The sequence below is a fragment of the Neodiprion virginianus genome, chromosome 1, assembly GCF_021901495.1.
Source record: "Neodiprion virginianus isolate iyNeoVirg1 chromosome 1, iyNeoVirg1.1, whole genome shotgun sequence".
Taxonomy (NCBI): Eukaryota; Metazoa; Arthropoda; class Insecta; order Hymenoptera; family Diprionidae; genus Neodiprion; species Neodiprion virginianus.
This window is the reverse complement of record NC_060877.1, coordinates 2,171,304-2,194,407: the sequence shown is the minus strand read 5'-3', so window position 1 is coordinate 2,194,407 and position 23,104 is coordinate 2,171,304. Positions and strand designations below refer to the sequence as shown.

Here is a 23,104-nt window from a genome sequence, read left to right as displayed (position 1 = left end):
TTCCCCGGGCGTAATTATCACTCGTAATAGCAATGCTTCGTTATGTACCGCATGCAAACAACTTATACCTAGAATAACACAAGCGATGCATAATTCATGACCCTGCAGTTAATTATTTCAATGCGAAATTATATCCCACGATGATTTTGTAATATTACAGCTGACTTTATGCGTCAGAATAAGACCAACCGGAACACTCGCGCCTTGTATCTGTAAAGTCGTGACAGACTTGAAAAATCCCTTTAAACACACCGCTTAATTGTCCTCTGACACCCTCGCGACGATCAATCATCGTTTGTCTAGCGACGGTTTAATGTACCTGCGCGGCAGAAGCTATTTGTACAGCTGCGTAGCGATGAATGTATACAAATATCGATTTTGAGACGATTTTTGTTTTTTGCACGGGATACAATCCACGACTTTTCGTTTCTTCGGCATTATTCTGCATTTCTTCGATCAAGCAACTTGACATTCCTTTTTTGATTTTATCAACTCACCGTCAATAAACGTGACTTTTAACAATCAAAGATATTCATTTTTTTAAGCTAAGGATATGACAGTCGGTCCTTTTCTTGAAAAAAAAAATAAACTTCTAAAAACAGATACAATTTCAAACCATCAAAGCTGTACCCCCCTTAAAGGGGAGGTAAACGATAACAGTAGTTCTATTACGCTGCCGTTTTCCGTTATCTTCTCTCTTTTCTTTTAATCCTATTCAATTCTCTTACCATTTGCTTTACCGGAAGCGAAAAAGCCTCGGGCAGGCAAACAGGACGAGAGCGTTAGATTACCACCACGTCCGACCAAAGCCGGACCTCCACTACTGAAAACGTGTCCGGGCATCCGATTCGAAGGTCGCGTTACGCCTCGCTTCGTCGTTTCGGTTTCTGCTTTGAAAATTGAAACGCATCGATTAGCCGATTCGTTTCCACCGACGGTGATGAAAAGGCGTCGATATCTGGGACGGAAGGAACGCGAATTCAGCTGCCATTGAAAGCCCGGTATTTATAATACAACCGGCGAGATATTGTACCGACAAGGATCATGGAATTGCGCATTTTCACCCTGGGAGTCCTTGTAACGCGTGACCGGGAATCCTGCCCTCCTCGCACCCCGTCGAACATGATCCCTCGTAGACCAAGGTCGTGAAAAATTCCTCAAGAAATGATTACGTGCTTCGATTTAATCACGTCCCATTCGCCCTCGGGCACGTCGCCTTCGGCCCGTCGAACCCTCGAATTTAGTCGACGTCGAAGGGACGCGAATGTGCCGTAGAAGTAAAACGGATTGAAATTTCTACAGGGTTGTTGATATCGGCGGTAAAGCGTCTCGCGGGCTTTTCAGCTAACGAGCTTTCTCCTAAATGCAAGCCCGTTTTGCTCGCAGGTCGACCTGAGGCACATAGACGAGGTTCGCGGGAGCAACGTCGTTGAAATCGGAGTAGACTTGTCCGCCTTCTACACGTCGGTTGAATGGGATATACTGGAAGTACCGGCCGTGAGGTAAATATCAAAGATGTAGTGCACGTGATTTAGGGTGTGCCGAAATCGATTTTTTTTTTTTTTCTCAAACGCGCAGCAAAATTTAGGTACAACGTCTCAAGTAGAATATCTCATCATAGGGATGCTCTACCGAAATTTTGAGGCATGTGTGGAAGAGAAAGAAAATTTTGTTTTTTTTTTTTTGTTTTGGCACATCCCTAGCGGAATAATATAATTATATGTCCATAATCCCGGATAATGCTTACTTGTTTATAACCCTGTCCTTTGCGCAGGAACGAGAAGTTCTACACGTGCTGCGACGAGCCCTACCTCGACATCACGTTCAACATAACGATGAGGCGAAAGACCCTGTTTTATACGGTCAACCTGATAATACCCTGCATGGGAATATCCTTCCTGACAGTTTTAGTCTTCTATTTACCGAGCGACAGTGGGGAAAAGGTGGGTTATATTAATTAAGCTGTAAGGGAACCAAACGCCACTCGGAAGAGCGGTCGGGCCTGACTTTTCACCCTAGATTTCTCATTCGACGAGATCGTACTCGGCTGGCAAACGATATTTTTTTTTTTTTTTTAATAATTTATTACAAGATGTTCTCACGTCGAATGTTGAGAAATTTTCACATTCTCGAGCTACGGTGTTTGTCCCAGAAGCGTGAAAAAGAAGAGACCAAAATCGTAGACGTGAGCTTCGATGTCGATGTTTTCTATTTGTTTATAAAAATAAGAAATAGTGCAGTTTCGAAAAATTACATAGGTGTTCAGGGAAACACCGTAGTTTACGGTTAATAATAATTCGACAAACGTAAGACGCGTGACTGTCTTACGATAAGATTATCACCCAAGCATTGAGTTTCGATTTTACGACCTGGTTAACCCCGGGGATGATCGGGTGAAAAGGGCTTCTCGAACCCGCCGCGGCAAATTCTATTCCTAGCCTCGATCCTTGTGTGCAGTTGATTGTATATGTACGCGGTTCGAGGGGGCACCTCTCGGATTCTCGAGTCACACTTTCGTCCTTTGTCCTATATTGGCCATCTTGACCCAAAAACAATACCCCCGAGTACCCGGGACTATAGAATTCAGAGATCGGAGAATGTCACGAGTCGCATTCTCACACCTCGACACCCTCGAGAAACGAGATCAATGCCGCACGCTGGACAATTATGTGTATGGGGCATTCCACGCCAACTCGGTAAACGGTAGACCTTCACATTATTTTATTTCACCAGGGATTTTTCCTACGTTAATACCGAACCCTGAAAAGCTTCCGAAAAATTTTCAAATTTTCTTAATCAATTGCGCTTACCCTATGATTTTTTAAATCCATCTCAAAAACAGCCAAATTCATTTTTTGTAAATTGTTTTGGAAGCTTTTCAGGGTTTGTAATGACGTAGAAAAAATCCTTGGTGAAAATAAAAAATGTCATGGTGAACCGTTTACCGAGCTTGCGGTGGAATGCCCCGTGTACAGCTGTACCCTGCATCTGCCCGGGTCACGTTCCACGACCTTAAATCGGGCGTTTAATTGATTCCCAAAATCGAATTGCTATGTCGTCGTTTCATTATGGGGTATAATCTACGAGCGATTCGAGTAATTTGACCTTATTCTGCCGTTTCGTCTAGACGACGCGGCCTTTGTCGCAAAAACGAAACAACCTATAACGTTAAGCCTCGGCTTACCTTCAACCTTGGCTGATTCCAGGTGAGTTTGTCCATCTCGATTCTACTGTCACTGACTGTGTTCTTCTTGCTGCTGGCAGAGATCATTCCACCGACTTCCCTGGTGGTTCCTCTCCTCGGCAAATTTGTCCTCTTCACCATGATCCTAGACACCTTTAGGTACGATTCATCTTTAGCTCGATTCTACCGTCGTTAAACACGCGTGAAAGCGCTTGTCGGAACTGAACCTCGTCGAGCTTACCTACGACTAAACTTGACTTTCCAAATTTCAGCATATGCGTGACGGTCGTTGTGTTGAACGTACACTTCCGCTCGCCTCAGACCCACACCATGGCGCCATGGGTCCGCAGAGTTTTCATTCACGTTCTTCCCAGGCTGCTCGTAATGCGCAGGTAATTTGGCAAGCGACTTTCCACGGAAGGACACTCGGCTTACGTCAACTTCGCATTGACCTGGAACGAAGATAAAGAGAATCACGATTTACCGGCCTCTCTTTCGCAGGCCGCAGTACCAAATCGACAAACGGAGTATAGGCGGTCATCACAATCATCGAGTAATGGTGCGAACCTGCAACGGGCTGGAGTTGAGGGACCCTTCGCTCTTCGTCGAAGCCACGGCGTCCGCGATGGTCGAATCCTCGGTTCTCTTCCCGAGTCTCGATTCCCGGGACGAGTTGCACCCACGGTACTTAAGGGTTGCATACACCTCGGACAGCTAAGACTAGGCTCATGTTCAAGAATTTCTTTCCTGTATAAAACTGAATGTTATTCCACGATCACGTTGTATCTTTCGAAGCACGACATTTTATCCGTATTGTGTGAAAATTTGGTGGAAAAATTTCAAACGATAAAAAACTTACGTTTAGTTTTCCTGAGACGTGTTTTTGTTGCTAGCGTTTGCGGTGCCAGACGTGTGTCTGCCATTTTTTATCTGAATACAAAAAACAAATTTGTTCGGTACTTGCGAGGATTAAAAAAAAAAAAACGAGTATTAGATCGTTGAGTGAGACATAACTGTGCAAAGCTAGATTCCGATCGGTTCGTCAGTCGCAGAGATATTTCTCGTACCGTTTTTGCAAACACTGTTTCGAGAAAAACGCGTTTAAAGTTTTGAGTACAGTTTAAACTGACAATGAAATAACTGGTTCGTTTCAAATTTACGTGAAATCGCTTTTTTTTTTTTTTTTTCACCGTGTCAACCCGATTCTTCTTTATTTTAATGCCCCTGTCGCTGCTCGTCCGTTCGTTTACAAGACGCTACAACTTCGTCGTTACTTCGAATATCTTTATGAAATTTTCAGGGTAGACACTCAAAGGACAGTACTTTCGAATGAGCACCTTTTCTAAGAAATCGATTTTTTTTTTCTCACCTGCCCAGGTATACGTAACCCCTTAACTAATTCCCCGATATCTTCCTCGCCGTCGTCTGCGAGACGAAAGGGAGCGAGACAGATCTGTGACCTTGTTCTTTCCCCCGATCCCCAGGGAATTGGAGGCCGTGAATCTCGGGAGCACGTGTCGGATCCACGGTTCTCCGGCTTCGGTTCCCGTCGTTCCTCCGCCTCAGCTTCCGACGCAGGAGAGCGTCGACGCCCTCTGCCACTCTCTTCATCACTGGCACCACTGCCCCGAGCTCTACAAGGCCATCGAGGGCATCAGGTTCATTGCCGATCACACAAAGAGGGAGGAGGATTCGACCCGGGTAAGTCGAGGGTACCGGCGACGGCCTCGGGACGTCGAGTACGAAGGGTTACGATGGGATCACTCGTGAAATCTGGTGTACACTTTTGCGGAAATCTTGTAAAATCTCTTGAAATTTTTCAATATCTTTTAATCTTTGAAATCACTCGTCATCTTCCTCGTTATATCGACGCTGCAGGTGAAGGAGGACTGGAAGTACGTAGCGATGGTGCTCGACAGGCTCTTCCTGTGGATATTCACGCTGGCCGTCGTCGTCGGGACGGCTGGTATAATTCTCCAGGCACCGACGCTCTACGACGACCGCATGCCCATCGATATTAAACTATCCGAGATCGCCTCCACCACTGCCAAACCACACATCGCCCCCATTCTTTGAGGGACGATCACTGCCCCGTTTTCACCCTCGTTTTTGACTACCGTTCAACCAGCAGACGCTTCGCTGTACGCCTAGAAAAACGAATGGAAAAATAGACTGATCAAGATCAATCGGAGGATCATGGACGAATTATACCTAAATGCAGTGTTTACACATCGCAATATCCACGGGCCTAAACGACGTGCAGTATAAATAATCGGGCCTGTTATAATTTTGCGGCAGAGGAGATCGGATTTCAAGGGATTTGCTGAACAACCATAAGAAGTTACGTACATCAATTTTTTGTTGCCGTACCCGAAATTGCGCAAACAGAGCGTATCCCGGGATCAGGGTAAATTCTACGCTTCTCATCGTCGACTTGATCGAGATATAATTGAACGGACGTCGTCAACGCTGCGTCGACTTTGCGTACACGTACCTATACTTCGGTTTTACGCTATCACGTTTTTCGACAAAAGAGCTCGCTGTTCTGTTCGTATAAAGACAAATTTCAGACGTTCGATCGAGCGAGGACCAGGGATCGCTTTGTTTTACGCAAATTCTATTTGGTACACGGGATGATCGATGCTGGTTGCAGACTCGCGGGAAACGATCTGGTAAATGATTTTCTCCGGGATTTCACTGCGTTGAGCCTGCGACAGAGGGGGCCACATTTTCAATTGAAAAATAATAAACCTACACTGCGTTTCTCATTGTCAAATTCTAAATATCTGCGGCACGGGAAATTGGCGCCGAACGGGATTCGGCATCGATTAAACTTAAACGGCCAGTCCGCATTTTATTGCTCATAAGTGTTTGTAACAGTATATAAACAATTATCGTAATCATATTGATTGTTCCGTTATTTATACGTATATCAATTACATGTGGGCATAATTATTTTATATGTTTTCAAACGAACCTTGAATATAGTGATATAATAATTGAATGAAAAGAGAGAATTGTCCGTTATCCTTGTTTACGTCTTTATTTATTTATTTATTTTTCTTTCGTCTAATCTAAATTTCTGTTCGATATCGAATGAATATATTAAATATTTGTATCGTAGTAGCTATTACACATAACGAAATGAAATATAATAGCGTGATACACGGTAGTAGATTATTTGAATACCGATACAAATTCGATTCATAATTTAGCTTCTCATCACCTCGACATGTTAAAAAATGGGTCCCATACCCGATAATTATTTCACTCGTTGATTGGTTGAGACTTTTATAGTACGATAAATGAAAACGTAAGAGATAAGAAAAATAAGATAAAATAAAATAAGAATAGTTATTTATCATAGGTATAAAGGAGTGAATTCGAAGTATGCAGAGAATAACTTTGACAAAAAAAAAACAAAAAAAAAAAAAGATGAAAAAACTAATAATTAAATGTTGTTGTGGAAGTAAGCACAGTGATAGTTACCTATTATAAATTAAACTATGAGGGAAAAAACAAACAACATATAAATATATACTATATTATATATACATATACATATATATATTATATATTATACGTAACAAATATGAATTATCCGAATATAAATTTAAGACACGTGGCAGAATATTTTGTGAGGGTGTGAATGATCAATTAAAACTATATAATATATGTAATAATGATAAAACGCAGGTCTCGTTTATTTCTATATATAAAAACAAAATTTCAACATATAACGAAGCAAAAAAAAAAAAAAAAGTAAAATAAAAATAAAACAGAGAAAAAAGGGATAGAGAAAGAGCGAGACAGAGAGAGAGAGAGAGAGCGAAAGGCATTTGATAAAGCTGACAAAACGCATGTTTCACATTCGAATACATACTGTATTAAATCATGGCGTCGCAACTGGCGTAATGTCAACCGTCTATACGATATTAAAGTTTTGAGGAAACTGCTCGGATTAATTAGTTTACCAATGCAGAAACGCACGAGCTTATTGTTAAATACCGTACCCTGCCACGTTTTATTCTAAACAAATTCCGCGAGGACATTTAATCTTCGTGATGATGTATAGGGTAACCGTATGCGCGTGTATACGATGCATACACAATATACGTATGTATACTTATTTTGTCTAGTCATTTTTTCCATTGTTTAATAGATAAAAATTGTTGTTAATTGTTACGAACGAAGAAACAAAGAATAACGGAATAAGTCTATTAGTTACGTAATCCACAGCCCTTGTACAACAGAACATGTTATACCTACTCACGTTAAAATCATCTCTTCCACCTTTATGGAAATCATTTTCTACGCGGTATTGATTGAACTGATCTCTACTCGAAAGGATCTCATCGAGCGTTTGAATTATAAGCGACAAGTACGTTATGAAATAATAATAATCATATTAATAGTAATAATAATAATAACAATAATAATAAGAATAATAATAATAATGACCTTACTGTTATACGATCATTAATGAGTAATGATGATAATGGTGAATACTAAATAACGATCTTAATAATAATAATAATAATAATAATAATAATGATAATAATAATAATAATAATAATAATCGCAACAACAACAACAACAACAATAACGGAAACGAGGAAATTTGCAAAGTAGGTTAGTTTAGATATAATTATGTAGTATGTTACTGCTGTGTGCGTGTATACATATATATATATATATATATATATATATATATATATATATATATATATCTGTATATATCTAAGTTGGCGTCCGCCGTTTATTATAGCTGCTGTTTTATATAAGTACCATGCATTATTCTCAATCACGATACCAGCTAGAAATTAGATTCAAATACGTACGTCATACGACGTCAGGATCGCGCCAACTTCTATTTACATTATGGCTATCTCTCTTTCTCTCTCTCTCTCTCTCTCTCTCTCTCTCTCTCTCTCTCTCCCTCTCTTTCTCTATTTTCAACTTTAACTGTCGGTTCCCATTCCTATTTATTTATCAGACTGAAGTTTGTGACGTTAACGTAACGATGCATCTTTTGAGAAAGTAAGTTATTTTACAGCTTCATGATTACTTGAAACTTAGTAAACTGTTAATACAGCATCGACAAATTCATATATTTTAAATTCATTTTTTTTTCAGGTATTCTAACGGTGTAAAATAGTAATTTTAGTATCTACGTTTCGATATATTAACGTTATTAACTTCAGTCTCGTATTTATTTTCTGAAAATCGTTCCCCGCTGGTTTGAACTCGAACCCCTCGATTACACACGAGCAATCTTTTATAATATTCCATGAAATACAAAGAGTACCAATGTACTGTGTTACTTTTTCTGTCAGGTATTTGTAAAATCTTTGTCGTTTCTCAAACTCATTCAAATTTCAATAATATCACAAGTTATTCGATAAGAATCGAAATGAAAATGCTTTTCGAAGAGTAACTTTAGTTGCTTATACACAGGCGAAAGGACTCTAGTAGATTTTGTATCATAAATAATTATTGTTCTTAACCTTCTTTTCCTACTTATTTTTTTTCTTCTTCTTCTTTATATTATTATTATTATTATTGTTAACATTGTTACTATTAGTATCATCGTCATGATTATCATTCATATATGACACTACCGCATCGATAAATGATATTAACTATGAAAAGTTGAATCAATAACTAATTATTAACAACGAGAAAGAAAGAAATAAAGTAATAAATGATAGTTTTTCTAAATACCTACTTCAATTAAATAATGTACACGTATCGACATTAATTCGGTGACGGCAAGTTTTTCGGCCCAGTCGATTATTACATCGATTATAAAGATTCAGCCTGCAGTGCTTGAATCTGCCTTACCAACGTAATAAAAATAAAAATAATTCGACGTCTATGAATTAAAATCGAAACGTGCACCTACTCCTGGTTGTCACGAGCAACATTACCGAAGCATATGGTCAGTCAGAATAGGTCTTTTCAAGAAAATTATGCCTATAGGTTGTATGATAATTGCACGCATTTGACCAGATGCTTTGACGAATAATAATAATAATAATAACAACAATAATAAAAACAACAATATGATAATAACATACTTAAACAATGATGAAACTTTCTACGTAACAGGTATATGTCTATATAATTGACGAATAAACTTGATTTTTGTATAAAAAAAAAAAAAAAAAGAGGAATGAAAGAAAGAGGAAAAGGATTACAACGAAAGAAACGATTTGAACTCAGAATAAATCCTTATCCCAAAATCCTCGAGTTTCAATACTTTCAATCATGCACCAGCGAGTGTAAGAATTTATTTGTTGTTTAGGGTAGCCACAAATTTTTGGGGAAAAAATTTCATGTTTAGTTTTCCCTGACATTTTTCCCGTTCTAGTAAATTACTAAAACCTAAATCGTTCGGCTTATTAACTCTATATTCGGTTGAAATTCAGTTCAAATTGAAGAAAAGTATAGCGTACAAAAAAGTCAGTTCAGGCCATTTGTTTTCTCGATGAAAAAAAGTAAACTTGTTACCTCGAAAAATCATTTCCAATTCCTGTGATAGCATGACTGAAATTTTCCGTTTTTTCCATGAGCAAATTGAAAATCCCCTGACAATTCCAGGTTTTCCAGATTTTCCAGACGTGTGGCGACCTTCGTTATTACCTTATTTACCCGACAAATCTTCGCAATGAAATTTCGAATAACAATTGACTTCCGCCTATCGAACTTAGAGAGTAGAATAGATCGATCGAATCTGCTACTCGCGTCCGAAACGAATGCGCGAGCGCCCCTGGCAGCAGCGTGGAGAACTAACTTCAGGCAGACGCGGCCGGCTGTGCACCAAGAGTATTATATAGAAGAGTATTATTCATAGCGTAAAACACGTTATAAACACTGAAAAAAGGCGCAAAAACCGCCCAGCGCCTATGCACGCCTATGCGACGACGCACTGTAATAGAGATATATTATTTCAATGATGCGACAGCACACCATCTGCTTGGAGCTAGTTTCGCCGTTTGCCGCTAGGGGCGATCTCGCATGTTTCGGACGCGATGATCAAACCTCGAGAGTACCGAACGATCTCGAATGTCAAATGAGAAAATAACAACATGGCTGCCGCAGTAGGTGACAGCCAAGCGCTTCTGCTATATCAGTCAAACCGACGTTTGAGTGGTGATTTGACGTGTTGTGCTGAATTGAAATAAGCAGTTATAAATATATTTAACGGAGTGGTAGAATCGTCGGTAAAATGCACCATGATTCTAAACGGTCCAAGTATCAGAGAAGCGAGAGAAGTTCGAGCAGCACGCATTTGCATCACAGGTAATAAAATACACCACGTATATTGTTACTCGTTTCGTTTTACATTTTTGTTAAAGATCGATGATAATTTAGTACATACTTCTTGTTTTCTACTTACGCACCTGATCAGGAACAACTACACTTCCCAAGAAGATGAGTTTATGGATACACGAAGAAGGGACAGGGAACAGATCGGTCTTACCGGCGTAGAAAGAGTTTGGGGAAAATCTCCGACGCGGATTGACGAGTGAGTTTAAAGTTTTAGTTACCGCAGACAAGGTTCGGTGACTTATTTTGCCACATTTCGCATCCTGATTCTCTGACATGTGGCGATACGATTTTTATTCTTACAGTTCGGACGACGAGGAGGAATCGTCGAACAAACACAGAGACGAATTAACCTCAAAAGAGAAAAAGAAAAGGAAGAAGGAGAAGAAAAAGGTGAGTTGCATGCGATTCACGAGATTTTTGTCGTTGTCCTGTGCGGCTCTCAAAATATCAAATTATTCAGTAGCACATGATTTATGAAATTTTCAGAAAAGTAAAAAATTGAAGAAAGAGAAGAAGGCAAAGAAAAGTAAAAAGAAAAGAAAAAAGAGACGGAACTCGTCCAGCAGCTCAGACAACGACGAAAGCGATTCTGAGCAGCTTCAATGGGTTGAGAAAAAGACAGTAGAAAAAAGTCGAAAGAGACATCGTGGCTCCAGCACTGATGATAGCGAAGACGAATTGGTAGGTCCTGTACAAAAACAACACGTCACTCTCTCTGCAAAGGACTTTGGAAAAGCCCTGCTTCCTGGCGAGGGAGCGGCTATGGCTGCCTATGTTGCGGAGGGAAAACGTATACCTAGAAGAGGTGAAATTGGCCTGACGTCGGACGAAATCGCGTCTTACGAGTCCGTCGGTTACGTCATGAGTGGAAGTCGGTAAGCAATGTGTCTCACGCCTGTTTGTGGTCATTATATTGTCACAGTTCTACACGGAGTTTTTGCAAACTCCAAAAATATTACGCAACTGTGCCTCATCTTCGATTACATGTAGAGATATTATGCTTCGTTGTTATAAAATTCACTTACTCAAGGGTTTCCAATCAATGTTTTGTCAATTTCAGGCATCGGCGTATGGAGGCTGTGCGTATTCGTAAGGAGAACCAAATTTATTCGGCGGATGAGAAGAGGGCGTTGGCGATGTTCAGCAAAGAGGAAAGGCAGAAGCGGGAAAATCTTATCCTGGGGCAATTCAGAGAGATGGTTAATCAAAAGCTTGCTCAGGAACAAAACAAGGATTGAACCAAACTGTTCAGTCTGATCAAATGATTGATATTAATTTCCTATATTACGGAGAATGTAAATTTACATTGATATAAACAAAGTGTTGTAATTTTATTGGCGAGTTAAACATTTCTCCCTATGTGTTTGAGGTGGCCTGTAATTACAGCGTGTCTACTGCTCCTTAAATATGTTTAAATTCTGGAAATATCCTGGAAAACAAAAATTGCTCCTCAAGTGCTAGAATCGTCCCGGAATGTTTTGATCTATCCTAGAAAAGTTGTCATAATACATTTTTGAATAAAAACTGCGACATTTGATTTGTAATACGTGGCCTTGAATGCGTTCAATTTTAGCAGACAGCGGACTATCCAATCGTTAGCAGTTCACTCTGTACATAAACTGCATAATTATTTTTGAATTTAAAGTTTGGTTCTGGAGTTTTCCAATTAATAGTCCCGAAAACTCCTGGAATCCCAATTCTCAATTGCAGTAGACACTCTGCGTTTAATAAAGTAATTCAAAGCATTCTAGAAATATGTATAATACCCAATAGATCAAAAATTTATTTCTACTTATAATTCCCAATTAACGTACAATATACTTCGCTAAAGATCCATGAATTCTGCTTAGAGTCTCATCGCTCTACATTATCACTGACGATCTTAGGCCGTTGGTGCTTGTTTACTTTCCCAGTCAAGCCACCCGCCAGTGTAATTGTAGGACCTACGTTAAAAATCATTTTTGTTTTATTACCTGCCAAATTTCCCATGCAAATGCTTCATTGGGTTTGGTTTTGATTGTAATTAGATGTTGAAAGACCAGTTTTTCATTGCATGGTAGTGATTCTTACTTTTCATATCCCTGTTTGAGCATCTCTTCCTGAACGGTGGCGCTTCGTTTCCCTGAGCGACAGCTAAATATAAGTTTGGTATCTTTGGTGGGTTTTGGTTTTTGGTATCTGTCGAAAAACTCCTTTTCTGGCAAATTTGTTATTGCGTTTACGGCCTCCCCCACTAAACGATAAAACGAAACACATAATATCACGATGCGAGTTTTAATCGAAAACGCAACCATTGGTAGTTATAACCTAAGTTTGAAAAACAAAAGAGAATCGTTAATTAATTACTCGGTATGTGAATGCTGCCAGGTAGTTTTCCAGTCTCTTTGATTTCTTCATCTTCTCTAACATCAACGATGAGAATCTTGTCATCTTTTTGTGCTTTCAAAATATCCTCGTAGTTCAAGTTTAGACCATGATCTCCTTCGCCTTTCATGACTTTAGTTTGCGCGAGAAGCCGAGTAGCTATTGAAATATTTCGAATGTCTCTTTCCGCTGAAAGGTGAATAAAATTTCATTGCGATGATGAAAAAAAGTGAGAATCGTAGGGCTTCAGCGGGAGTGATATTACCGATCGATGTTGACCGGTAAGTTTGGGTGAGATTTTTCGCTCCGCAAATGTTTTTTACGAGGTTATTGTTCATCAGTGAGTACCGTCGTTGATTCACGCTTCTGAATCGCGATAATACAACTTGATGGTAATATCCGGTAATTCTTTTGCTGGACATCATCGTGTTCTCATTCACGTTCAATCGGCACCTCGACTTTTATCCCTATTTCACGTATCGTTGGCTGCGTTCATGATTATCACGCTAAACATATATAAGGTCACGCTTTAACCGCAAATTGTACATTTGACGAACCTAAAATACCTAATCATACGCAGTAATAGTAATACTTGCGAAATTTCCTGTACATCCATTCTATTTTTAACCACAGGATTTTTTCAATTTTACAAATAAATGTCAAATTGACCCCGCCGCTGATGATAATTAAAAAAAAGAAAAAGTAAAGCGTGAAGTAGTTGCGAAAGAGCATTGGCGGGGGGGGGGGGGGGGGGGGGGGCGAGACCGATGTCGCCCTCTGACGAGGAATGCGAGTACTAACAATTTTTATTTCTCGTGTGTGAGGAGAGAAGTGTATTAATTTATTAGAATATTATCGCTTTTCCGCTCTCTTCCGTATCCCCGATCGTGTGAGTAATTGTTAAACAATATTCAAACGATATTCGCCCCATGGTTGATCTGCGCGGCAGGTCCCCCTCCCCCCAAATGGTGTTAATCTCCTTTTGTTTATTTATACAGCTCTGTGCGTTGTAGCTGTGAAAAAAAAATACAGTCTTTTATGTGCTCCAAATAAAGATTATTTCATTTAAGGTAATAATGTATACTGGCATTATCGCCAGTTTAAATACATTTATCGATACGTCGGAATGTCGAGACCACCTCATTTTCAAATAATCAACATTCCAGAATGTTGACACCTCTCCAGGCCTCTGTCACACTTTATACACCTCGCTATCTCTCTCTCAAGTCTATACATGCACGTCATTTTTGATCTCTGTGTTTTACTTTTCATCATTCTACGTCAAGCTCAACATTGAAAATTGCTCAGGCTTCATTCCACATTATACACAACCACTCGCCAGCCTCAGAATTTTTATAATCGATGCGTTATATCCTTGAAGTCAATTGTTCATTCCTCTTTTTCTTACTCCTCTTCCTGCCGAGCAATATTCAAAGCACTGTAATTAGTTTTTCTTTTTTATTTTATTTGGTTACTTAAATATTGTAATTCAATCTTGCTTGGTAACACTGTGATGAGATTACTCGTTTCGGTTTGGCCAGGTTCGTCAATAACAAGTATTAGATCATTTCATTTTATGCGGTTTGCAAATACGTCTATTTACCTTCTACAATTGGTAACCGATTATTTCGGACACATGAATTACATATATTAATTATTTCAAGCATAACTCATGGTGGTGAAATTTTTCAATTTTCAGATATTAAACTTTTGTAAATAAATGATCTCCTAAAGAAATGAGTTCACTTCAGCAAACTGGTCGATTCCTACCATTTGCTAACAATAATATACAACGCAAGCAACTTCCTACACAAGGTACGCTGTATTTATTATTTCTCAAGTATTTAGCAAACCAGGAAGTTGACGTCGATAAACATTTTAGTATGAAAACAAGCAATGACAGTGAAGGTTATTAAAAAAATGCCCAAATCTGTCTTCAGAATAAAAAAAATACAACGTCAAAAGTAACGTGAACTTTAACAAAATCAACGTACTATGTAATTCCTATGACAATTCATAACAGGTGGGTTGCCGCAGAGTTTAAGTGGTAGCGATACAGATGTATCAACATCAAACGAAAATTTGAGTAACGAAGAGAGATATGTTATAAGGCATACGGCACGTCAGGAACCTCAAGGCCAAGAAAACCAGCAGCAAACACCATCTAGATCGTCCAGCCACAAAGAGAATATTCCCAATATTCAAGTAAGTGGTTATGCAGTTTCTCCTACTGTGCTCTTTCCCTACAGATTAAATCATCTCTTTGCATCTCATGAATAGACGCGGCAGAGCATTCAGGGTGGGGCATGAGTACATGATGCCAATGCCATTGTGTGATTAGCATTGTACATGGCCGCATGCCTAATGCTGTTACGTAAAATTGTAAACGACTCTATTTTCCAGGGCAATCTGTTGAATAGAAACAGTCTGAAGGATAGCCTGAATGGCTCGAATAGAAATAGTTTAAAGGAGAGCCTGACTGGGTCCAATCGCAATAGCCTCAAAGACAGCATCAACGGTTCCAATAGAAATAGCCTTAAGGATAACCTGAGTTCTAATCGAACCAGCGTTGGATCTAACAGAAGTAGCCTGGATGTTTCGACCAGCTCTTATAACACCCTCATCATACACAATGCCAACGACGAAAATTCCTGGACACCATCTAGCAGGTTAAATATTTTTTTTTAACATTTCTCAAAGCATATAAATTTATTAGCAGGATACTTTATTCTAGGCTTCTGAACACTACTACAATTTCATTCACTGCATAGTATACGCATATATCTATACAAGTTTTTTAAACATCACATTGTTAGCTCATCTAACAATATTACGTTTACAATCATATGCTACAATTATTGATTTAAATATGTGTAAATAGGTTGACCAATGCAGAAGCTTATAGTTAGATAATAGAGCATTTCATGCCGAGACACTCGAGTAACGATACCTTTCTTTTATTAATGCTGGCATGAGCATTTCTTTACGTGATCCTACTCGTGCAAATTTACTGGAACGATATTCGTCACAGTTTTCACGTTTCTATTCTCCTCAGATTATCTGGAATGGTAAGAGAACATGGAGAAATGGGCTATCTGTACTGCGAGGGTGGAGGTAAGGGCCACTCTAATAGCCCAACTATGCAATCTTTGACGAGTCTTCCTCACGACGATCACCATTATGAACAGCCCGGAGGAGGCGGTGGGTGCCAAGAAATAACTGATATTCCAGATGATTACCTTAATCAATCACAGGTACAACCTACCTCAAGGAATTCAATTCTCGTGAACAATTCTTGAAAATGATTTGGTAAAAATTCCTTCCAGGTGCTGAAACACCTCGCTAAAGAAGTGAAAATACCTTCGTATGGAAAATTGACCAATAACGGCGGTAGTATAGAAATGAGGATGCGAGAGAGAGATGGAGAGCGTGGTAAACAAAGCGAAACCGAATTCGAGGACAGGCCACCTCCGTCGTACACTTCTACTATGCTGCCTCTCAAAAGTAAACATAGACTTCTTGGTCCGACCGAAAAATTGACACTCTCAAGATCTCAACCTGATCTATCGAGGATTGGGAAAACTGATACGGATAGTTACGATCCACGCACAACGTCTCCAAGGTGATGCGTCGACAAACTTGTAGCTGTTGGGTTCTTGCATTTTTTCATTTTACCATTGAAACTGCATCTGAATATTCAATTTACTGCACAGGCCTCAAACAAAAGGTAGGGAGGAAAGGGAAACGGCGGCAGGCGAGATCTGGCCTTCGGCCGAAATGGTGCAGATTTTGATCCAGGAAAACAGCGCGTTGAAATTGGAGCTTGAACGATGTTATGGCAAAGTGTCAAAGTCCCAAAAACTCGAACATGAAATAGCCAAAGTCCATCGTGCCCACGAGGAATTGGCAGCATCCTGTGAGCGTAGAGAGAAACTGGAACGGGCTGCTCGAGCGAGGCTCCAAGGTGACTGCCGTCGCTTGACTGATTTGAATCGTGCATTGAGGGAGCAAATTGATTTGCTGGCTTCACGAACGGATACTCCTCCGATTGTTGAATCTCTAAGGAAAGAACTAACACAACGAGAATTATTAATCGGTCAACTCATCACCCAAAGTAAGCTCAAACATTTCGGCTCAGTATCAAAACAATGCATATGGTAAAATGTTTAATCATGCTGAAGCTATTCTTCGATTCATCATTTTTAGACAAAGAACTGGCAGCTGCTAAAGAGAGACAGGAAATTGAGTTGGCAGCACAGCGAGCTACTTTGCAAGAACAGAGAACACACATTGACATTTTAGATACAGCTCTTACAAATGCACAGGGAAATGTTGTCCGCCTGGAGGAAGAGGTGTGTAAATATTGCCAGTGCTCTCGTACATTGTGTTTTATTTGTCCTTGACGATTGTTTAATCACTGCTCATATAAATGCTAATTTTTCAGTCTCGAAAGAAGCAGGTTTACGTTGAAAGAGTCGGTCAGCTTCAACGCGCCTTATCCTCGCTTCAAGCGTCAAGTGATAGACGAGAAGAAACGGAACGACAACTTAGAGGCCAGTTGGAGAGAGAATTAAGAGAGGGCGGATGTGGAGGCACGAATAGTGGCGAACACGCATCGAACGGCGAGACAATCGCTGAATTAAAACGAAGGTTACGTGAACGAGATGAAAAAATCATGTCCCTAGAAGGAGATGTGACTAAATGGGAACAACGATACCTGGAAGAAAGTGCCCTTCGTCAAGCTGCTATAGACGCTGCCAGTTTACCCAAGTAAGACCGTAATTTTCACTTATCGTCAACAACTAATGCTTACGGATGTAGATGTCAGAGCACAATTCTTTCGGATTCCGATTTATGCCGATGAACTATCGCTTGTTCTTCTTATCAGGGATGCTAAAATCGCGGCACTGGAGAAGACGAGCCAAGATGCCGAAAAAATGATAGCTGAGGCTCGTTCGGAGAAAATGCGTCACATGGACGAGGTGCATGCCGCGCAAAAGAAGCTTGCTGATCTTGAATCAAGGTTTGCCTTTCATTTTCAATATTACGTCCACACTTATAGTTGATAAAATTCGCTATCACAAGGGGTCGACGACCTTTTTTTCGTGCTACAGAATGAAAGACTTGGAATCCAAACTGGCTGAACGAGACGCAATGATACGGGTCTTGCAAAAACATACGTACGACAAGGACAGTAGTAGCAGTAGCGGAGTTGGTAGCTATCCCGCAGCTCACTCGTCTCATTCAAGTACATCCGCAGATCATCATACGGTCCTTACGTCGACACCGGAACTCGGTAATGACTATTAAAAGATTAATTGAGATTAGAGAAGCAGTTTGAGAATGCAATCGATGGATATTTGTTTGTTTACTTCAGGGAAATTAACGTTGAACATTTGTTTTAACAGTGAGCAGTGTTCTAAGCGGCGGAAGTGGATACGGTAGCGGTGGTTCTTTTGCCGTTTCCGACAGCTATAATAAATATAGAAAGCAGGGCAGCTTTGAGCAAACCAACAAAAGCCTAGACGACCAATTGAAAGAACTAGACTCTCAGCTTCTCAGCAAGGTAGGCAGAATCTCAACTGTGTAGCGTTTTGTTTTTTATCAAAAAAATTGCTCATAAATTATAAACAAAGGACCTTATACAATTCCGTAATTTAGGTAACGATTAGACTTTACAATGAATACCAATTCATTGTTGTGAACGATCTATATGTTGACGACGATCTAATTTATTCATTTCTCATTCTTCTATATTAATTAGATTAGCTGAAATAAGTGTCACAGGTCATAAAAAGTATTACAGATCACACGCTACAAGGTATTTTTGTGTTCGTGTTTGTTACTGAATTTAACTCGAACCCCTACGAGAGTCATTAATGTGTTATTAAGTAACGCAACACTATTTCATTGAACAATACACAGTATGTGCGGACAATTATTTACAGTATCTGTACTTGAGGTTCACGTTAATGATTCCCAAACTCAAATTAACCGACTTGATGTTTGATGTGTGCTTGAGAGTTCTTATTTATTTTTCATTCTTTAAAGCTGTTAAATCTATTATTTGACGTTACGGTTTATATCAAAAATGCAATGTCTAAGCCAGAAACTTGGAAAAATGAGGGTTTTACGATCCTTGAAGATTTCTTAAAACGTGAAATCCGAACTTGAACGTATGACGGAATCTATTTTTAGTCAAATGTTGATTCAAGTATATAAATATCATATCTGTTAACTATTTTTCATTCATTAGTCGTATACAAGTGAATCTTGACTTGTGTTCATTTCTCCCTTCTCGTTTACTTAATTTATCATCCGTCACGCGTAATATAATAAATAATTATGTACAAACATTGTTCGGAAGTTTGAATCGGACAGAAGTGTTTCCGTTTTCAAATCAATTCGCCTAAAAATTAGTACTTATACCTGTAAGATAATTAACTTCTGCGCATGTGCTGTCATGTTATGTTGATTTTCATCGAGATATAATTGAAATACACATTAATCAGAGTATGTAGTTAACAGAGTTGATTTGGCGTCATTGATGGAATTTTTTTTCATTTCGTTGCGAGTGAGAACCGACTAATCCTGCCTAACCCGCTCCCACCGTCCTTGAGTGAGCATGCACTGTCGTGGCGTGCGCTAACACTCTTTCCAGGTCCCGGACCCCTTCCAACGGAGGTATTTTTCTCTCTTTTCAGCGGGCACTTTGCTGTTTTCCAGGATTCTCTAATCCAGGCACTGCGTCGCGAAAAGGAAAAATACCCAAGCCATTATTGGCGGGTGTAGATAGCACAGGTAGTTCGAGTACCGCATCCAGTAAAAGTCGTCTCCTCGACGACTCGGGAGGTGAAGCTTCCGGGGGTTTGCTGGAGTTTGCCGCCGCAACAAGGTTCAAAGGTACGGCGTCCAGGTTGTCGGACAGTAGGCCGGAGGAGATGATGTTGCTGGAAAAGCAAGGCAGGAGTTCGCAACGACAGAGAATGCAAGAGGGGGAACCGCGCAGGGCCGGCAGTCTCCCTCCGAGCTCGTTGCCTCGTCCTCCACGTTCCTTAAAAGCCACGAACAACCCACGCTACTGTCGTCTCAGCGACACGGAAACCCGCAAGAAGTCGGACCCAGGGCCGATAATCGAATCTGCTATGAAGGGACGAGACTCCGGTAATTGCACCCTCGAATACGGCAGACTTGACTCGAAAGGTCAGAGGCGGAAAAAATCTTCAAGCTCCGAGGTCTCCGTCCAGAGTTCCGCGACGAGGAAATCTCCGTCGCTGATGATCGGACCCAGCGGGGAGTACGAAAGGCTGGGAGATGTCCAGCGAAAGAAACAGGCAATCGCCGAGGTGAAACACAGGGAAAATCAGGGCCGTTCCATGATCCCGCCGCCGTCGCGACGTATCGGAGAATACGGTCGTCTCAGCGACAGCGAAGGGCGAGGCACCCTGAGAAAACAAATTGGCTCCAGAGGACAGAGCACCGGAAGTACGGTCAGCAGTAAAAGCGGAGGACGCGACTCCGGAGGCACTGCTAGCAGCGAAGCTTCGACCTCTTCGTTACCGCCTACCAGGGCCAGGTCAATACCTCGGCCTAGCAATTACAGGATTCAATTTTAGAATACGTAAATACGATTTACCACGACTGTTGTTCGTACGCAGCCATAAGATGATATTGTTGATTTCTTTTTTTTTTTTCTTTGAAATTCATTCTCCTCGTTACGCATGAATATGCACGCATACGCGTCTGCGGAGTGCGCGCAGCGAGTATGCGTGCATACGCATGGACGAGTAACGTGTAGTAATATTTATAGGTAAGTCCGCAAGCCAATCATTACGCCATAATAGACATACATTGTACAGATAACGACACGTAAAATAGTGATTGTAAGACCTAGTCATTACCAAAGTAACTTCTGTACGGAGAAATAATTTTCTCCCGTCACATGCGCATATATAGTCGTTTATCTTAGAGTTTTTCCCTTCCTCTGTTTTTTTCTGCCTGTGAAATCCGATACGAACGGACGATACGACAAACAATTTCTTCTCTTTCGCATGTAACCGTGAGCAACCTCGTACAATGTGCCTTGGAAGAAACGGCTCACAGCTCAGAGGGTACAAGAAATTGTAATATCGAGAAGAAAATTTTGTGCCGCAGGATATACCGAGTAATAGATGGTGTAACGGATATACCTTGCTTTTAAAATTCCCACAGACTTTGAAAGAAATTTACGAACCATTTACGTTCTATCTTCTTCTCTTTCCGCAAATTTTTTTAACAAGTTATCTGTCTTTTTAACATTGTCGCGTAATTTCGTATACCGATTGAATTTAGGAAACGTTGAGAAAAAAAAAAGTAGCTTAGGATCCCATAAGACTGATCAAATGGATACTGAAGAAACAAAACTCACTCAATTTTACTGAATTTGTTTGTCCCCCTCCTCTTAGATCTTACTTTCACTCCGCCCTTTGAAACACGTTCACATATATAATTTAAATTACAATACTTGAATGCATAATATGTGAAACATAATTGCATCGCGGTCAATCGGGACCTCTGTCGTATGTAATACATAGGATTCACTGTCGTCGAGAATTAGACGAGTGCAACAGGAGAAAGTCAACGCTCTACATTTGCTGGAACACCAAAGTGTAGAATTCTCTTTTATAACTAAATAGTAATGAAATATGAAATTAGTGAAGAAAGAAAGAAAGATAAAGAATTTCTTTTAATATAATTAAACTATTTATTCATGCTTGTTTTATAATTATTATACCTACATATAATGCGAAAGCGAATCGTCATTTCCGATTCAATTATATAACAAAGCAGGAGATATAAGAAGGGCGTACATGCAGGATGTACCTATCCTAAGTTGTAACATAATATTTTGATTGTGATGTAGCATAGAGTAATGGACTAGTGGTATTTGATTTTGAGGTTTTTACCTCTTACCAGTGTGCGCGAATGGTATCATTCGCGATTAATGATTGTGTGAATGTGATAATTGTACCGACAAGACCAAGGTGAACATGTTGATAGTCTTGCATTGAATTTCAGACATTTTCTGTTTTTTTTTTTTTTTTACATATTTTTCCTCCTTCTGACTACAGTTTCTACATTTTGCAGCTACGCTTTATAATGGTTGTGCCGTAACAGCCATCACTAAACACATGATATATATATATATATATATATATATATATATGTATATATAATATATATATATACCGAGAACATTTTTTACCTAGACATAATAAAGAAAAATTTCGATTAGCAAATTTTAATCAAGTTATGAGTTTGAGCCGAATCAATTTGGCTATTGAAGGAAGTATGAATGTATTTAACGAGGCTGTTATTTCACAGTTATTGTAAAAGCGGTAACGGTGAAACAAAAAACAAAAGAAAAAAGAAAAAAAAAACTTCTTCTTTGTATAGCATGAACAATTTCCAAATAATTTTCAATGTGATGTGTAAAATACAAAAGAAAAAAAAAAAAAAGTTTATTTATATATCACTATCTACAATACAAAATATTTCATATATAATATTTAAGATTCTTATTAAAATCTGACGTACCTTTACATATATATGCAAGAATACCAAATTACAGTATCACCAAAGAAATGTAACGGTCATGTAATATTGCGTCCGTGACTATACGCTGTAACCAAATATTGTTGCTTCAATATTTTTGCGTACTACACGTATAGCGCACGAAAAAAGAAGAAAAACAAATGTAACTATTAAGGAAACACAACTGTTTGTCGTTTGCTCTCTATTTTTGATACAGCCGTTCTAAGTAAGCCTTATACGTATTTATTGAGTATACATTTTTACTGCCATTTTTTTTTTCTCTTCATTTTATTTGCCCTTACCTATTCGTCATTGAGAATAGATGTTCAAAGTTGCAAATAAAACAACGGAAATATGAAAACCGCGAGTAGAGAATACCTATATTGAATTTCGCAGCTACGGACTGGAAAATAGACAGTAAGCGTTTTGTTACAAGGGTGATGTGTGAAACAGTGCCCAGTCGCACTGGTATGTATGCTAGCTTTACTAACCAGAAACCACCAACCAATGTATTGTTTTACGGATGGAAGCTTTCTATGCAAAAGAAAAAAAAATAAATAAAATTAAAAAAAAAAAAAAACAAAAAAACCACTAAAAAATAAACACAAAAATAATGGTAGTTGGCTGATGTAAAGAAATCATACAAAA

At 39.4% G+C, this 23,104-nt stretch overlaps 4 protein-coding genes and 1 long non-coding RNA gene across 11 annotated transcripts in view; 3 read left to right on the top strand and 2 right to left on the bottom strand.

Annotated features, from left to right (window-relative positions):
- Positions 1-4,692, bottom strand: part of LOC124296818 (uncharacterized) — a 70,444-nt gene extending 65,752 nt beyond the window's left edge. Inside the window, exons 1-5 of one of the 2 annotated variants that reach the window (XR_006906462.1) lie at positions 4,554-4,692; positions 4,044-4,114; positions 3,752-3,941; positions 3,426-3,636; positions 3,185-3,337 (exon numbers count right to left, since the gene is read on the bottom strand). This is a non-coding gene — a long non-coding RNA (uncharacterized LOC124296818). The remainder of the gene's footprint in view (positions 1-3,184; positions 3,338-3,425; positions 3,637-3,751; positions 3,942-4,043; positions 4,115-4,553) is intronic. The other variant, XR_006906463.1, reaches the window with a different exon arrangement.
- The window catches only part of LOC124296809 (acetylcholine receptor subunit alpha-like), a 59,194-nt gene extending 52,528 nt beyond the window's left edge, over positions 1-6,666 (top strand). For 3 of the 4 annotated variants that reach the window (XM_046747200.1, XM_046747198.1, XM_046747199.1), the window contains 7 exons: positions 1,387-1,502; positions 1,775-1,943; positions 3,207-3,343; positions 3,457-3,576; positions 3,686-3,868; positions 4,669-4,885; positions 5,063-6,666. In XM_046747200.1, coding sequence (XP_046603156.1) covers positions 1,387-1,502; positions 1,775-1,943; positions 3,207-3,343; positions 3,457-3,576; positions 3,686-3,868; positions 4,669-4,885; positions 5,063-5,260 — 1,140 coding nt within the window. In that variant the 3' untranslated portion in view covers positions 5,261-6,666. The other variant, XM_046747201.1, reaches the window with a different exon arrangement.
- Positions 6,667-10,250: 3,584 nt separating this feature from the next.
- LOC124296813 (NKAP family protein CG6066-like) lies at positions 10,251-11,853 on the top strand. Its single transcript, XM_046747208.1, has 5 exons — positions 10,251-10,489; positions 10,599-10,715; positions 10,822-10,909; positions 11,006-11,394; positions 11,580-11,853. Exons 1-5 carry the CDS (start codon positions 10,416-10,418, stop codon positions 11,755-11,757), a joined length of 846 nt encoding a protein of 281 aa, XP_046603164.1. The 5' UTR covers positions 10,251-10,415; the 3' UTR covers positions 11,758-11,853.
- Positions 11,854-12,273: 420 nt separating this feature from the next.
- LOC124296815 (rhodanese domain-containing protein CG4456-like) lies at positions 12,274-13,378 on the bottom strand. Its single transcript, XM_046747212.1, has 4 exons — positions 13,149-13,378; positions 12,866-13,072; positions 12,590-12,752; positions 12,274-12,462 (listed from the first exon to the last, which is right to left on the bottom strand). Exons 1-4 carry the CDS (start codon positions 13,306-13,308, stop codon positions 12,402-12,404), a joined length of 591 nt encoding a protein of 196 aa, XP_046603168.1. The 5' UTR covers positions 13,309-13,378; the 3' UTR covers positions 12,274-12,401.
- Positions 13,379-13,678: 300 nt separating this feature from the next.
- Positions 13,679-23,061, top strand: LOC124296803 (uncharacterized). Of its 3 annotated transcripts, XM_046747179.1 has the most exons (14): positions 13,684-13,772; positions 13,882-13,953; positions 14,583-14,698; positions 14,907-15,088; positions 15,287-15,552; positions 15,939-16,137; positions 16,210-16,505; positions 16,597-16,997; positions 17,090-17,235; positions 17,328-17,653; positions 17,772-17,906; positions 17,998-18,179; positions 18,292-18,449; positions 19,588-23,061. In XM_046747179.1, the coding sequence occupies exons 3-14, from the start codon at positions 14,620-14,622 to the stop codon at positions 20,497-20,499; spliced, it is 3,282 nt and encodes a 1,093-aa protein (XP_046603135.1). In that variant the 5' UTR covers positions 13,684-13,772; positions 13,882-13,953; positions 14,583-14,619; the 3' UTR covers positions 20,500-23,061. The 3 variants fall into 3 exon arrangements, with proteins under 3 accessions (XP_046603134.1, XP_046603135.1, XP_046603136.1); XM_046747178.1 differs by lacking the exon at positions 13,882-13,953 and having other exon boundaries at positions 13,679-13,772; XM_046747180.1 differs by lacking the exons at positions 13,684-13,772; positions 13,882-13,953 and adding an exon at positions 14,059-14,424.
- Positions 23,062-23,104: the final 43 nt, after the last annotated feature.

Excerpts from the sequence above, each read along its gene's own strand:
- LOC124296803 (XM_046747178.1), top strand. The coding sequence starts at position 14,620 with ATGAGTTCACTTCAGCAAACTGGTCGATTCCTACCATTTGCTAACAAT. Across the intron at positions 15,089-15,286 it reads AGAATATTCCCAATATTCAA|GGCAATCTGTTGAATAGAAA; the intron begins GTAAGTGGTTAT and ends TCTATTTTCCAG. Across the intron at positions 16,138-16,209 it reads ATTACCTTAATCAATCACAG|GTGCTGAAACACCTCGCTAA; the intron begins GTACAACCTACC and ends AATTCCTTCCAG.
- LOC124296815 (XM_046747212.1), bottom strand. The coding sequence starts at position 13,308 with ATGATGTCCAGCAAAAGAATTACCGGATATTACCATCAAGTTGTATTA. Across the intron at positions 12,753-12,865 it reads TGGCAGCATTCACATACCGA|TGGGGGAGGCCGTAAACGCA; the intron begins GTAATTAATTAA and ends TTTATCGTTTAG. Across the intron at positions 12,463-12,589 it reads CTCAAACAGGGATATGAAAA|GTCCTACAATTACACTGGCG; the intron begins GTAAGAATCACT and ends TTTTTAACGTAG.
- LOC124296813 (XM_046747208.1), top strand. The coding sequence starts at position 10,416 with ATGCACCATGATTCTAAACGGTCCAAGTATCAGAGAAGCGAGAGAAGT. Across the intron at positions 10,490-10,598 it reads AGCACGCATTTGCATCACAG|GAACAACTACACTTCCCAAG; the intron begins GTAATAAAATAC and ends GCACCTGATCAG. Across the intron at positions 10,910-11,005 it reads GGAAGAAGGAGAAGAAAAAG|AAAAGTAAAAAATTGAAGAA; the intron begins GTGAGTTGCATG and ends TGAAATTTTCAG.